The sequence below is a fragment of the Rhipicephalus microplus genome, chromosome 3 (assembly GCF_043290135.1).
Source record: "Rhipicephalus microplus isolate Deutch F79 chromosome 3, USDA_Rmic, whole genome shotgun sequence".
NCBI lineage: Eukaryota > Metazoa > Arthropoda > Arachnida > Ixodida > Ixodidae > Rhipicephalus > Rhipicephalus microplus.
In genome coordinates, this window is record NC_134702.1 from 18,695,354 (window position 1) to 18,711,610 (window position 16,257).

Below are 16,257 nucleotides of genomic sequence, written 5' to 3' on the forward strand. Positions count from 1 at the left end.
GCTCGCACATTAAATGGGCAATAGAGGATGAACAACTAAAACATTCCTAAGCTCTCCTGCACAAATCACTCCTATGCAACATACGCAGCAGTTCAGAACGTGCCAGTTCTCAAAAAGGCAAACACTATGCATTTGTGCGAAGATGGTGACGTGTAGTTGCAAGCAATATCCAACGAGGATGCCGCGTTGTCCTCGCTATGCTCAGATGTGAAAGCGGTGGTCGTCAATTGTTCATGGCACACAGCCCCACCAGTCCTAAGTCACGCGTTCAGACAGGTGAACAACGTTCCTCGCTGGAACATGCTTCGCAAGCGGTGAAAGGAACGGTTCTCGTAATACTGTGGCAGTTCGAAAACGTGTCCTACGTCACATCCAGTGTCAACGCACGGAAGTGACGTTCGTGGCTGGAAATGTTCCCCGAGCGACCTGCGCCCAGGTTCTTGCACAGGGCAGCAGTACACGCCTTCTCACCGGCGACGTCCCGCCGTGAAGACGTGCTTAGCGCTGGGCTTCCAGCACTTGCACGAGCCATTGACGAGGAACCAGTCGTAGTACATGCGCACGATGTAACAGCCGACGTGATCGTAGCCGTCGCACTTTTCCTTGGACGCAGACGTTGTCGCCGATGTCCTGGACCTGGCCGCAGCCCTGGGACCCGCCGGCGAGACGTCGCTACGCCTCTTGCCCTGCTGTTGCTGCGGTTGCTGTTCCTGCTGGGATCGCTGTTTCTCTGGCGATAACGTTTGCTGCTGCTGTTGCTGCTGCTGCTGCTGATCAGCGCCCACACGACGGTGCAGGTATTGTTGGAAGGCGTGGAAGTCGCCCACGGGAGGAGGCGGCGCAGGCTGCTGAATCATCTGGTGTGGATGAGGATAGTAAAGAGACTGTGGCTGCAAGGGAGCAGCCGGATGAGGGGCACGGCGCCTCTGCGGAGACGTCGTGGGAAACACGGCATTAGGGTAGAAGATCTCGGCGACCAGCAGGCTCACCCAGCGAGGAGACTCGTGACAGAGGCCGCCGTCGACGAAGTCGCACCTGCTTGACCTGCGCGATCGACAAAATATGTGGTATGTATGTTTACAGGCACAACAGTGGTTGTCGAGATATTTGTTAGCGTTAACCCAGCATGGGTGATTAGCGACGAGATATAATGCTAAGAAAAATATACGGCTCGGATTTAGCTACTCAACTCCGGTGGGTAAAAGTTGTCAAGAAAAAGGGCAGTAAAGAAACTAGAGAGAGAGAGAGAGATAAAGATGCAAGGAAAGGCAGGGAGGTTAACCAGACGAACATCTGGTTTGCTACCCTGCACTGGGGAAGGAATAAAGGGGAGAAAAGAAGTTGCAGGGAGATGAGAAGGTACACACAATCACGAGCACACTCGGGGAGCACACACAGTCTACAGGCGGTCGCTCAGGTTTGTTGACTTTAGGTAAAGTAGCAGTGCTTTAGTTGCTTTGTGCGCAACTGAGGCAGATGCCCAAGGTCCTAGTATCTTCTGCACACAAAATGGTCCGGGGTCAAGTTGATTCAAAACCATCCGGAGCTGGCATCGCTGTGTGTCGTAGCAAGCGCAGCTGCACAGGACGTGTTCGATGGTCTCTTCAGCTCCGCAGTAGTCGCATGTAGGAGTGTCTGCCATACCAATGGCAGACACTCCTACATGCGACTAACTTGATGTTATTGTTATGGTCTTCTGGTTGTTGATATATTTTTGATATTAGCACTTTATTTACAGAAGCCGAGAAACGACAAGAAAACTAAGAAAAGCGAACTTGCTGGCCATGCCCGTTTATCACTACATCTGAAATAATTTTCGGGCTTGAATTTGCACGAACATGAAAACCGATAAAAATGCGAGGAAGCGAGAAGCCTGCCCACAAATGATATAGTACAACGCCAACGTGCTATATGTGTTGTACGAAGAAGACAAGAACAGACAAATGTCTGTCAAGTTGCAGTTTATCGGTGGGACTGTCGACGTCACGCTTTGCATTTCCTTCTCTTGTTCCCTTTCCCTCCTTTTCATATCGCTCGCTTTAAAAAGGCTAGAAATAAACCGCCTGCTCTCTATCGGTTGGTGCAGCCCCAAGGCACAAGGACTACCTGTTTTTATTAGACGCATAATACGAAAAGAATTAGTGAAACAACGAGAAAATATGACAAAATGATCGATTGTACCAAAAGAAAAGTTTTAAAGAAAAATCGCTCATGGCGTAAAATCTTCTAGAGAATCCGCTAAATGACTGGATCAAATTTCTGGTGCTTGACAAAACGCGCTGGCACGGAAACCCTTAATTACTCTGCCAGAAGGTACAATCGCCAGCAAGCTTAACTCGAACGCCTCATAGTTTGCCCTGAAATAGTTTGCTTGACTCCGGCGCTTTGGGTTTCATTGCCGAGATATTATCAATACATGCCGAAATATTATCCAAGCCTGTCGGAGAACTATCTCAGCAACAGCACCCAGCCCTTCGCGGCTGGTTAAACAAGTCCAGGTCACGCTTCAGAGTACTCGAGTTACGCTGCTGGACTAACAACAACAACTTTATGAGTACAGCACTGATATGAATAAATAGATCAAATACGATCTATTTATTCATAATACGCCATGCTTATACGCCATTTGTACGCCATACTGCGTACAACTGCAGATGCAACAGATAGTATAGACCCGTCGTTAAAGGGCCCCTAAACCTGCTCCGAGCCCCACCGCGGTGGTCTCTAAGGTACTCAGCTGCTGACCCGCAGGTCGCGGGATCGAATGCCTGCTGCGGCGGCTGCATTTTTTATGGAGGCGAAAATTCAGTGGGCTCGCGTGCTCAGATATGGGTGCACGTTAAAGAACCCTACGTGGTTGAAATTTCCGGAGCCCTCCACTACAGCGTATCTCATAATTATACGGTGGTTTTGGGACGTTAAAGCCCACATATCGATAAACCTTCTCCGAAAATACGAAGAGCGAGCGCGTTATTGCAAATGGTTATTGTCTTCCGGCGTTTCGAGTTTTCGCGGCACGCGTGAGCTGTTTGTTCACGTGACGTTGGGAGGAAATAAGCTTTTTATTGGTCGATTTACGAGAGGCGTCTATTGTGAGGGGTCACTTGCCGTGCTTCGCCATTCATTCGCATGCCCGTTCTGCCTTATCTCGCTTGACGATCGTGCGCAATAAAGTGATTTCACTTTGATTTCAGCGACTTCGTAAGGAGAAATAGCAGAGTCTAGTCGAAAAGCGGCAAATCCTGACGGGCTCAATGCTTCATTCGGACGGTTCGGACATTCCACATGTTTCCTGAAGAAATAAGTGGCTATGAGGACATGGGGCCTGTAGGAACGTTAGTGAAAGAAAGAGACCACTGTCTATAGCCTTTGAACCCGTCGTGGTTAAGGGGGACCTTTAAGTAGGCGCTATATCACGTGACCTCGTAAAAAGTTAAATGCGAGGGTGAACAAATGAGTTCACTCACATGCACTTCGTCTGCTGCACAGTCTGGGTGAGGTACCCTTCGTGCGGTATCTGCACCACGTACTTCCACACGCCCTGGTAGTTGCGCGCGAACGTGGGCGTGACGTATTCCTCGAGCGAAGGACACGGCGTGGGCGGCAGGCCCTCAACGTCGTTCTCCAGGCTGGACTGCTGCGCCGAGTCGCTAGGCTTGGACTTCTTGCGCGTGCTGCTGTACACGTTAGCCAGCAGCTTTATGGGCGAGCTCTCGCTGGTCATCAGGTCGAGGACGGTCACCAGGGGACTGGTGGCCGACGCGACCGTGCCCGTAGCTCCGGTGAGAGCAGAGAGAACTTGCGTCAACGGCGACCTGCGAACACCGAGTGGCCAGCTGATACACTGAGCAATTTTCTACACAGGGACTAAAAAAACTAGGACCCTCAGGCCCTGACACTCAGGCTCTGACATTCAGGCCCTGACACTCAGGCTCTGACACTCAGGCTTCTTCAGGTCGGGGCGTACCCTAATATTGCGCTATTGAACAAAAATTTATCCCTAAATACAACCAACTAATACATGTTTCTACTGCCACGATATAGCTACCGTGGAACATATGCTCTGTCGGTGCCCCGCGTTAGGCGGTGGGGAAGTCAGCACGCCGACTAAATGGGAGGGTGCAAGCTCCGGACTTGGACAACAGCTATGGACAGTCCATCGGGCCCGCGACGCAGCAGAGAGACTTAGTCATTCTGTTCTGACGTGGGAGCGGCCCGCAACGGGCTAAAGCACGTTCCGAAAGACCAAATAAAGTTCACCCATCTATCCCTACCACTAGGACCCCTTACCTTGGGAAAGATGGTGACTTTTGTAGCTTGTCTCCGAGCATGCATACCCTAAGAATGAACAATATGCTTTCTTTAATTCTTTTTCTATTTGTTGTAACCGTTATCGTCAGATTTATCAGAATTATTGCTTGTATAAATATATCCCTGTTGCTCATCATTATAGTATAAAATATATATCTTACATTTTGTACATTTCATTGTCTGTTGCACACATTTTGACATTCTGTTCTCGTTTTTGTATTGTTGCACTGCTTATGCGGTTTCCCACCACTGGGCAATGTATGGGTAGGGGAGCCTTTGTCAGGGAGTCGCATCTGCCTTTAGCCGCTTCATCCCACATGACGGCTGTCTAAACAAAATTCAAATACAACCATTTTAACGAATCCGAGTCGTCATACCTGTTAACTATGGGCGGAGCAGGGGTCGTGCCGGCGGCGTCCGGACTTATGGCGTTGATGATTTCAGCCGCGTACGTTAGCATGTTGAGCAAGTTGCTCTGCGTTCCGCTTCCGCCGGAAGACGACGACGACGACGAACCGGAATTGGCGGAACCAGACGACGAAGAAGAAGATGATGAAGACGCGCCGGACGCCTGCACCTTGTCCGCTATGGCAGGAGTACGCGCAGTCAGCAGCTGCAGTATCGTCTGCAGCACGGCCGTCGACACCCTGGCTGTCGACAGGGCCGAGTAAAGAGTGCACAGCCTGTGGCAAAGAGGGAGATGGAGATAAATGAATGCAAGGAAAAGGACAGGGAGGTTAAGCTGGTAATAATAATCAACCGGCTAGTTGGCCTGCACATGGGCAACGAAGTAGGTGTCTGTAAGTGAACAGAGAAAGGAAGCATAAATATCAAAACAAACAAAATGTTTGAAAAAGTTCACACATGCACACCTGCAGGACGTTCCAATCAGAGCCATTCTAATAGACCAGTGAAATGTAATTGTAATGTAATTGTAATGTAAATGTGGAGGAAAAAAAGTGAACGAAAAGATAACTTGCCGCTGGCATGGAGCGAACCTGCGAGCTTCTAATCTGTTAGTTCTCATTGGTGTTGTGTCTAACAAGGCAGGAACGAGCCCTTGAATTACCACTTCTTTTCTCATTCAAAGTAACGCAGTAACACACATCTAATAAAGAAGATGCATTGACGCAAGTTAGATGAAAGTATATCAACATCCAGACGTAAACTGCTATTCTGAGTTTATAGATGGATTATAGGGCTTAGGCAACGTGAATATAAGAATAACCATGTAATCGTGGTAAGTTTGGTAGCAGTGTGGAATGCATTAAGGCGTGAGTTACGTTTTTACGAGGACCTACAGGCACTTTTTTTGCACTAAAAGAAAGTGTTTTTTTTTTATTTCCAAGAAAATAGAAGCAGAGAGAACCCGCGAAGCTATCTTTTTATTGCAGAAATAAAAAAAAGTCTGTCGCTCATTTTTTCCTCGTTTTTCTGCACTAACACAGTTGACACAAGCAAGCACTCTGTCCCGTATAGAATGTATTCTTGCAAAATATATCTTTATCTTACTGTTCACTTGTGGCATACAGCTGAGTTTAATAGGTTCAAAAAGGAAAGGTCTTCGTGTCCATGAGCTGTTTTGTTGGAAGATTGACTGCAGTGGTCCTGTCCCATATTCTTTAATCCATAGGTTCCGCTTCAATTATTCGTAAGAACAAGTTTCAATGAACTCCACCACTGGAGATACTAGTGAAGGCAATCGTCAAATATGGCCCCGCCGTGGTGGTCTAGTGGCTAAGGTACTCGGCTGCTGACCCGCAGGTCGCGGGTTCGATTCCCGGCTGCGGCGGCTGCATTTCTGATGGAGGCGGAAATGTTGTAGGCCCGTGTGCTCAGATTTGGGCGCACGTTAAAGAACCCCAGGTGGTCAAAATTACCGGAGCCCTCCACTACGGCGTCTCTCATAATCATATGGTGGTTTTGGGACGTTAAACCCCACAAATCAATCAAATCAATCGTCAAATATGGCCCACGAAGTATAAGCTTTCACGAGTTCGGTCCGACAGATGTACTGTGTATAACGTGGTACTCACGTTCCGCTTCCGTGCTGACACAGTTGCCTGAACGTGGCGTTGAAGGAGCGCGCCAGGTCGTGCACGGTCGAATCGTGCGACCTTTGACCGCGCCATTCGCGTTCCACCTCTTGAAGCGACTGATACGCATTCTCAGTCTTTCGGGTGGAGTTGAAAGCCGCCAGCGACCTGCGACCTCGCCGCCTGCGCATGCCAGAGTAAATATTACGCTCTTCAAACATCCGAGAGCAATTGTGCAGCTAACTACATAAAGCATAGAAAAATAACGTTAAAAAGAATTCGAGAATCACTTGCAAGCAACCTATTCTCCGTCGTTACTGAAGATATGCAAATGCACACATTTGCACACGGCCAAAGTCATATATGCTTTGTTTGAAGGCTGCGAACACCTTCGAGGGGACGGAGCAGTTCTGAACTGACAGGTAAGCATCTTGTATTTGCATAATAAACATATATGCGTACGCAGATTTACCCACTATGGTGAGGGGGGGGGGGTGATCGCAGCGCCAAGCACCCCCCCCCCTTTCCTCGTTTCCTCGTTGGTCGTGTCCCAAAGACAACATGCATGCTGCACACTGGATGAACGAAAAAAAAAAATGAAATGGTAGGGGTGACGGGCTTCTGTCAATATGCTGCCTTTGGTCTGTGACTTTCGGGGAGTAAAAAAAGGGGTGTAAACGGTTCCTGAAGTAAAAAAAATCGGGGACCTCCGACCGCCAATATCGTCAGAAACCTGCATGGCATAATCCTGCTAAATTATTGAAACAGTGATCGGCATAGCCCGGTTCAGCAAAACTATAGGGCAGACTTTGCATGAGGTGATCGAAAGAACGGAATGGGGGAACTCGGCTTTCTTCTCGTGCCTATGCTTGTGATGACAAAGTAGAATATATTTTACATGCTTCACTATTTAATACCAGTTTTATACCAGTGTTTATACCAGTCACCTTTGGTAGTAGTCGAACACGTGTCCAGGTGGCACGGCAAACAGGTTGCCCACGAAGCCTGGCGGTGGCCTGCCGGCGAACCTGGCCACCTTGGGCAGGTTAGGGTCCTTGCGAAGTAGCGGCAGTGTGCCCGCCAGAAACTCGAGTGTCTTCTTCTTGATGATTTCACTGTGTTGTAGGAATCAAAGGGCACGCGTCCACTATGCGTCTACAAATGATGCAAACAGCTACTCAGCTCTACTAATTTCGTGCGATGCAGTGAACGTCGCAGTACTCGATCGTGTCAAACAAACGGTAACAAAAGCTCGTTGGATGCTTCAACTATGTAAACCAACTCGCCTTTTGCGCACCACTGCAGTCGGCACTGCACAGTGTATGATTGGGCGGGAATCCCCTTCTCCTCCATCTCCTTACTTCATACAGTGTAGCTCGTAGGCGCCTATATATACGCTGGCAGAATTCAGTTTTCATTAAAAAGCTCTCTCTCTCTCTCTCTGGTATTCGAACTTGTTGAAAGGCGGTCGATTGTTTTCGCTGTCATTCACGGACTGCTCAACACGGAGTATATATGTGCAGCGTAGCACATCGTCGCGTAAATTGGTACATAATTTATTAAAGTAAAAGTTGGAAATTGAATCAAGACAAGGATTTGAGGCATTGTACACGAATACTGTTACTCGTTCGCGTCGAAATTTTCTGCTACTAGTTTCTGCTTGCATACTTTTTTACATCATCCATTATTTCGTCATATTGCGTTACACTAATTTAAACAGGCAAAGCCTGCCTTAAAGAAAGCTTTGGCGCGTAAAGTGTGTTTTTTGCAAAAAAAAAGCCAGCTTTGGTTAACGCGTGTTATCACACCTATATATAGACCCATTCCGTGTTTGTAAACACAGGTAGGTTGATGTCGACATTATGGGTAAAATTATAGCGACGTCCGCACGTAACTTCCGCCATAAGCGCTGAGGGCTGCGATGTGCGCCAACAAAACGACATTGTGAGACCCCATAAGTGCTGAGGGCGGCGATGTGCGCCAACAAACACAACTAAGTGGTGAGACGCGACCCACATCCAACCGCGACGCAGCTCATCGGCATACCATTTTTTTTTCTCGTTGCTTTACTGAGAACACCACATGCACCATTGAAAACGCAGCAGAAACTGCGGTAGGCAGAGCGCCTTTGCCTACCAAGACAGCGCCACCGCATTTTCGTGAAGTTAAGTCCGGGGAAATGTGTCTATACGTCAACTGTAAAGTATGCTTTGCCACACAAAAAATCTTTTTGCAAAAAAGCCAGCTTTGGCAAAGCGCTTCCAATCGCTTTTATGCAAACGTTTACTGTAAAGCACGCTTTGCCACAAAAAGGGTGTTCATGCAAAAAAGCCAGCTTTGGCAAGATCATATTGCTTATCGGATATAGAGAATCGAGCAGTGATTGCAGCCCTCATACTCCCCACAGAACTGAACTGCAGTGGTCACGTTCAGTATATTATTTTATAACCACGTGCTAAAGATACATTCGTTCAGATTGAACATGTTATTGAACTGCGTACAAGTACCACCTCTGCAGCCCTTGTTACAAAAAGGGAATAAACCTTTCCGAGAAAAACTCAGTTCAACAACGTACCTTCAATCTGCACGTTGTATTGGGTCTGTTTAAAGTGTCGCACATGCTGTGTGCATATTCTTTTTATCCGCAGATTCACTTGTATTATAATGCTGGCCATGCCACTAGGGTAAACAATCCAGGTAACCTATCTATCTATCTATCTATCTATCTATCTATCTATCTATCTATCTATCTATCTATCTATCTGTCTATCTATCTGTCTGTCTGTCTGTCTGTCTGTCTGTCCGTCTGTCTGTCTGTCTGTCTGTCTGTCTGTCTGTCTGTCTGTCTGTCTGTCTGTCTGTCTGCGTCTGGATGCCCTCGTGGTCCTTTCCTTAACTTAGCATACACCAAAATTTGCATAACCTGTCATGAGCGTACGACAAACAAGAACACACTGTTTGAACACACGAACAGTGAACAATGAAGACATGCACGCATTACCGCATTGTTTCTATGTCGCTACGCATCCGATATCTAACGTCACTTACAACGGGTACGGTTCCCCTCGAGGCCTCTGACTCATGGGGTTGAGCGGGATGAAGCCCTTATTGAGGTCTCCGCACAGGGTGTCCCGAGGTGAGAAGCGGCCGTACACCACTCGCTCGGGACAGTGCACGTTGGCCCGATGGTAGGGCGGCTTGCGGACCCTCGGCGGCCGGTCGTGTGGTCTCCGGGCCTTTTGGAAAGCGTAGTAGCCCCGAGGGTGTCCCGTCGTTCCATCAAGGGCCTCTCTGCTGCTTGCGGTAGAAGACCTAACCGAAGACCTGACCGAGGAGGCGTCGCTCGCCCCACTGCCAGCTTGCACGAAGACCACCTCGAGTGCAAGGGCGAGGGCGGCTATAAGAGGCAGCCAACCTCGACTGCGTACCAGCGTCTGCGAGAGAGATGTTGTGGCAACAAGGTCGAAGAGTAATTAATTAAAAAGTGCCATGGCTTACCCGTTGTGGTTCCTTTCACTGTCCTGTTCTTTTTTTTTCCGAAGCCAAGATGTCAAGAAGGTTAACGAGGTTATACGATTTGGTTAGCTAAGCTGCATTGGGTGAAGCGCAAGAGGAATAAACGGAGTAAAGGGACAGCGTAAGAAGACGGGGTATAAATGGAGTTAAGAGACGGAGGTTTACCGGAGGACATCATTAGTTGGCAACCTCGTACTTGAAAAGAGTGAAAAAAAAGGTATGAAATAATGAAATAGTTGACGAGTCCAAAAAGGCGCCAGAAAGTGAGTATAACTACACAAATGTACGCACGGTTAACACACAACGGTAGGAAAACACGATCCCATGCACAGCGACAGCGTGTCCTTAAATTCCTTACGCACTCACTGCGGCTTGCTCTATGGTCTGTGCAGGGCAGTGCTCGAGAACTTTGCTTTCTTTGAGCGGATGGTTGACCAGCCAGTTCAGAGTGGCTGATTGCGTGGTGGCCCCATCCGTTGTTTAAAACATACTTTAGCAAACATACTGAGGAACTTGAAGAAGTGCCGAATGAGTAATGAGACCAAGTTACTCCTTAAAGATTACTTGACTCTTTTGAAACCTATAAAGAAGTTAAATGCATCTTTCACTGCTTCTATGGGTGCAAAGTTCCTTATTTTATCCGTCCCTGTGAGAAGTATGGTTGAATGTCTATTGTACACTCTTGTTGCACTAAAAACTAAAACGTCAGCTTTTATAGGACGCCCTTCTAGAACGTAGTGATCGAAGTCTCACTTAGAAAGGTTCCTAACAATAATAATAATAATAATAATAATAATAATAATAATAATAATAATAATAATAATAATAATAATAATGGCGCAGTGGCACCAAACATTTTCTTAGAGAAGGCCGCCAACCAATGAGAAAGAGCTTTTACGAACAAAGGCTTCGCGAATTCGGCCCAAGGTTTTTGCTAGTGCTTCGCACGAAGGTATTTGCGATGACCCGTGTTCGCAGAAATGTTGTGACGCAAAAACTGCCGTAAGATCAGGAACCAATAAGTCGTGTTTTCGTAAATATTAGCAATGGTGGCTAGCCAACTGTAAACAGCATTTACAGACCTAAAAGACCTCAGTGATGTATTCATAAAATTCACGTCAAACCTTTGTGCTCATCTGTTTTTTTTCATAATCTTTTTGTTTTTCAATACAGAGTACGCTTGGTGGGTGTCATATGTGTGCTACAACGTCTACGTTGTGTGTAAATTGAAGTGGTATGCCTTGTCATTTATAATACGATCATAGCTGGCTGTGGCAGTGGGGGAGGCCTGGGGTGGATCCAGCCGCTTATCTTAGAGGGGGGGGGGGGGTCACTTGAATTAAAGCGGGAGGGAGGGTGGTCATCACTGTTTTGTTTTAGTAGTAACTATAATCACGAGAACTTAATCACAGCACAAATATTTTTCACTGGAGCCCACAGGGGTATCACTTACTTGTTTAATCGCATTTCTAATCGTGATAAATTGGAAAAATTCTGCGTCCGGTGTTGTACAACAGAATACCCCCCCACGTGGCTGGCTGCACCGCGTATAAAACAACAGGTACGATGCAGAAGTATGCCCAACGAGCGCATGCTTCAAAGGGCCAGCGTACGCGAGAACAATGGCGCCCAGCCAGGCTCCTGCGCTGTAGAGTAAATCTCTCGCTTGTCTAGCTGTGCCCTACAATGACCCTAGCGAAGCAAGGCCGACCGCAGCGATAATTCCTTTGTCTCGACTCGTGTATGGCCCGCATGTGCACCAGAGGCCGCACGACACGACCCCGGACTCTTTCTCTTTCCGTTAGCCGCCGCGGCACGTCGCTGCAGTCGCCGGCGATGAGCGAGGGTTACGCCCGAAAGCAGCGGAGTGGAAATGGTGAGGGGCTGCCATTGTCCGCGTGACCAGATTGCGCTTTGGCTCGTGACAAAAAAGAGATCCTGGTGGCACAGTAGCGCTGCCGACGACATGGCCTTGCAGTGGGCGTCGCCATTGCCCCGTAAAGTGCAACAGCTGAGTGCGTGCGCGTACGCCTGCCTTGGGCGGTGCACTGCAGCTCCCCGAGAGCGCATTGCGGAGACCCGATGAGCTCTTGTACGTCACAGGTTAACGACTTCACTCCCTTGTTCTTTTATTTTGATATTTCTTTTTGCCCTCGTATGAATGACGCGCATGTCACGTGATGCTTATCGAGGATGTGCGTGTGCTTTCTGCGCAGTGACAAGCATTGCCTTTTTATTCTTTTTTTTTTCTGGATCCGACTCGTACAATCTCATTTTAGTTCTGAATGCAACGGAATGCGCAATAAGCATACAGCGTACAAGTGGGCCGGTTCGTTCTCGTTTCCCAGAGTGCGTCCGGGTTGGTAAGCGGGGTAACGGTATACGCGCGCAAAGTTCTATTTACAAAGCTCAAACTGATGACACTGCGCTTGAAAAGAAAGACAGAAAAAAAAACGGAATATTGACGAAACTCATTGTTTAAGGCTTTTCCCCCCCTCTGTGTTTTACCTCCGACTTATAGAAAAGGACGTTGAATAGTCAACGGAAACCGGGTGTTTACAAAGTTATCAATTTTCCCGCAACAAAGAGGGATACAGAATGAAATGGTTAAGGAATAATCATAACTATTGTGCACGATTACCTAAGATTTTGTTGTGTTTAGAGAGAGAGAAAAGCCACACGCGGAGGAAAGCTTTCAAACATAAATCAGTTCATGTAATGCATTACTAACTTCAAATTTTCAATGATGACGACTTCAGCAACAGTACTGGCGGAGTCCCGCGGCATGTAGGCAGGAGCGTATCCAACCACCCATTTTAGGGAAGTGCAATCACCTGAAGTATTGTATTCCCTGAGAGAGCGGCGTGGTGATGACCTTTCTCTTTGTTTTTACTAAGAGATTAAACCCATTGGTAGCATTAATACTGTTATTCTGTTATCACGGTGGTTTCCCTCTTTTGCAGTAATTGGTAATAGCAGGTCGACTACGAGCACCAAAGTAAGAGAGGGGGTACTGACACGGAATTTGGGGGTGGGGGGATAGCCCCTACCACCCCTCCCCCGTATCCACCACTGCATGTACTGCTTAGTCGAAGTGCATTCAGAGATATCTTTGCCACATCGAGCATCGAGTTTCTTCAAAGTAGTATGCTACTGAACTAGTTGGTTCATGGCAGTAAGGCGAATTTGATCATCGACTTCACAAACGCACGCCTGCATAACTTGGATCCCGATCTGCAGCTTCGTCTTCCCCCAAGGATATCTCGAGCTGAGGAGACTCTTTTATGCCGCCTGTGGGTTGGAGTGGCCTTCACGAACGCATACTCTTATCTCATTGAGATGGCCAGCTCTCCTACATGCACTTACTGCAGTTGCGAAGAAACCATCGCGCACCTTCTGTGTGAGTGCACCCATTTCAACGCGCAAAGACAAGAACTCACTGCAGCTCTGGATAGACTAGACGATCGGCCTTTGTCGGAACAAAGGATTCTGGGTTATTGGCCGAGCCCATCCTCAGCCCAGAAGGCTTTGAAAGCTTTGCTGCGCTTTTTGCGGACAACTGGCCTCAAAGACAGACTTTAGTGTCTTATACTCTTTGATGTTGCCTTTCCTCTGTCGCAATTTTTTTTGTAATTTCTCCCTCTCTTCGCAACATTTCTTTTAACATCTTTCATTCCCCTCACCCCTTTCTCTAGCACAGGGTAGCCAGCCGGTCTAAGAACTGGCTAACCTCCCTGTCTTTCCGCTTAAACTTTCTTACTCCTGATCATCGACACTGAAAATGCGGCCTATTCGGAGACTGAATGCAATGTTCTTGATATCTCTTTGTTTTAATTAACTATCTAACGGCATATGCGCATTTGCGTTTAAAGAATTGACTGAGCTAGCATTCGCACATTGAAACGTGGCCCCATCCTGCATTCATATTATTTTAGAGCACATCATCATCAGCCTGACTATGCCCACTGCAGGGCAAAGGCTTCTCTCATGTTCCGCAAACTTCTTAATCTCATCTGCCCACCTAAGTTTCTGTCCCACCTTCGTGCGTCTGCCTTCTCTTAAAATCCAGCTAGTTGCCCCTATCTTTCTGGCGTATATTGTAACTTATGGGAGTGTTGGGCAACAAGACAACAGCTGACGCTCCCCAGTTGTGATAGTACTAAGAACTTCCTGGAATATTTTGTAGGTGAAGACATTATTAGGCGGAGGCTCGTGGTAAGAGAAACCACCCTCTGGAACAACAAGAGATTGTACGAGCTCTCCACTGAAGAGGGGAGTCAATGAACCCTTCGAAATAAAAAATGCTTCGAAATAAAAATTTCAGTTGCTAGTAAGCGCTTGTCTGTGTCCTCTCTGAGTGTGTGTATTTTTTTTTTTTTTTTTGCGCTTGTCTCATCATGAACCCTTCGGCCTGGCAGAAAGTCCAAACACCAGAAACGCCTAGAAGACAAACTGATAATAAAGGGACCCGACTGACCGAGAAAACGAAACTCATCACCATAATCAGCCAGGCTACGCCCACTCCGGGTCAAAGACCTCGTTTATGCATTTAACATGGTCCTGTGCTTGCTACGGTGGCGATGTCATATCCACAAATTTTTTAAATCGCATATGCTAACCCATAACTTTCTGTCTTCCCCTCGAGCGCAATTGCCTTTCTAGGAATCCGGTTCGTTACTCTTAATGCCCATCAGTTATTTTGACTTCACTCTGCATGTCTTGTCCATGCCCATTTCTTTTTGATTTCTACTCAGATATTCTTAGTCATCTTTTGTACCAGAACTATAAATATGTGTAAAAAAACACGCTGAAACGTAAAGTTAGTTTTTTTGCAAGGTGTAGCAATAGCATAGTGAAGCTCTCTAAGTAGGTGACCGGTGGTAAGCGCGAAGTGATGACGTGTTCTATCCCGGTAAAGGACACAATTGGCTGTGACTAGGATTACTGTATAGGGTGTACAATACTCTAGCCGTGAACGCAACGCGCATGGGCATGATGGCGCAGTGAGCTAAAAACGGGTGGAAGAAATTACGTCTCCGAGCATTGCCCTATGTGACACACTGTTTAAAAAAACCTACAGGAAAAAGTATTTTTTTCATTTTAAAGAGAAACGGGTCTTCTCGTGGGATCAGCTAAGCGTTCAGTGAGGCCTGATTGATTGATAAGTGGGGCTTAACGTCCCAAAACCACTATATGATTATGAGAGACGCCGTAGTAAAGGGCTCCGGAAATTTAGACCACCTGGGGTTCTTTAACGTGCACCCAAATCTGAGCACACGGTCCTACAACATTTCCGCCTCCATCGGAAATGCAGCCGCGCAGTGAGACCTGTAATAAGTCATATAACTGCAGTATTTTGATGATGTAACCCCATTATCTGGAGTTCCTAAGCGTGATTCGCTCCCATCGATGCCTTGCAACGCCTCAAGATGAGTTGACACGTGGGAAACAATGCCTTGATGTGTTTCTAATATGCCTTAATGAAGTTACTGTCATAGAATATTCACTGAAGTAATTACTAGAAAGGTAGTTTTGATGCTGACTTATGTATGAAAGAAAGTATCACTTCTATTATCTAGAATGTGCTATCCCAAACAAGAAACAAAAGAGAATGGTTTGTTTAAAATTTTTCGAAGCGTCACAGTACGCTGGTGTTCATCAACTAACGGCTATCACCGACCCGTACTGCGCAATTCCTAACTTCAGCGAGGACATCAGCTGCATTTACATCGTCCACTTCGGTGTATCAGTGGTTTGGGTGCTCCGCTGTCAACCCCAAGGTCGCGGGTTCGATGCCGGCTGCAGCGGTCACATTTCAATAGAGGCAAAATGGTAGAGTCTCTTGTACTCTGCAATTTCAGGGCATGTTAAAGAACACCAGATGGTAAAAAATTGCGGAGTCCTCCACCACTGCGTCCCTCATAATCATATCATGGTTTTGGGACGTAAGACGGTTTTGGGACGTAAGATATATTATCAGCTGCATTCATTTGCTCTCTGACGTACAAAGTAACGTAGGTAAAGTTAGCCCTCCATAAATTATTTTCCATCTCATCTAACCGCCATTATCGGTTGAATCGAAGAGGAGCTATACTGATACAATTGAGTCATTGTGAGTAGCGATGTCCCAGCCACGTCACTTACGCTTACCATTTTTAAGGACGTTCCTTCAAATCCTCGATGCCTACAGATAGTCTCCTGGACGAATGGTCTAACTTCCCCAAGCTAGGACAGCATCGCACGCAGACAAAAGAACCGGCTCGCACGGCTTCTCAGTCAATCAGTCTCGGTATAACACCGTCGAAAGTGAATGACACAAGTTCCCTTCTGCGAGGCGTCGTGACTTTGATCGAGAGCCTCGCGTAAGCACCTTTTTTTCACACAGGTATTGTTG

General features: G+C 47.1%; 1 protein-coding gene across 1 annotated transcript; it reads right to left on the reverse strand.

The window, feature by feature from the left end:
* Positions 1-408: 408 nt before the first annotated feature.
* Positions 409-15,929, reverse strand: LOC119163600 (uncharacterized). Its single transcript, XM_075887669.1, has 7 exons — positions 15,924-15,929; positions 9,396-9,781; positions 7,295-7,462; positions 6,348-6,530; positions 4,689-4,994; positions 3,468-3,815; positions 409-1,044 (listed from the first exon to the last, which is right to left on the reverse strand). The coding sequence occupies exons 1-7, from the start codon at positions 15,927-15,929 to the stop codon at positions 468-470; spliced, it is 1,974 nt and encodes a 657-aa protein (XP_075743784.1). The 3' UTR covers positions 409-467.
* Positions 15,930-16,257: the final 328 nt, after the last annotated feature.

Coding starts and splice junctions, on each gene's coding strand:
- LOC119163600 (XM_075887669.1), bottom strand. Junction 7,463..9,395: donor CGAGGGGAACCGTACCCGTT/GTAAGTGACGTT, acceptor CCTACAACACAG/TGAAATCATCAAGAAGAAGA. Junction 6,531..7,294: donor GTGTTCGACTACTACCAAAG/GTGACTGGTATA, acceptor TGGCATGCGCAG/GCGGCGAGGTCGCAGGTCGC.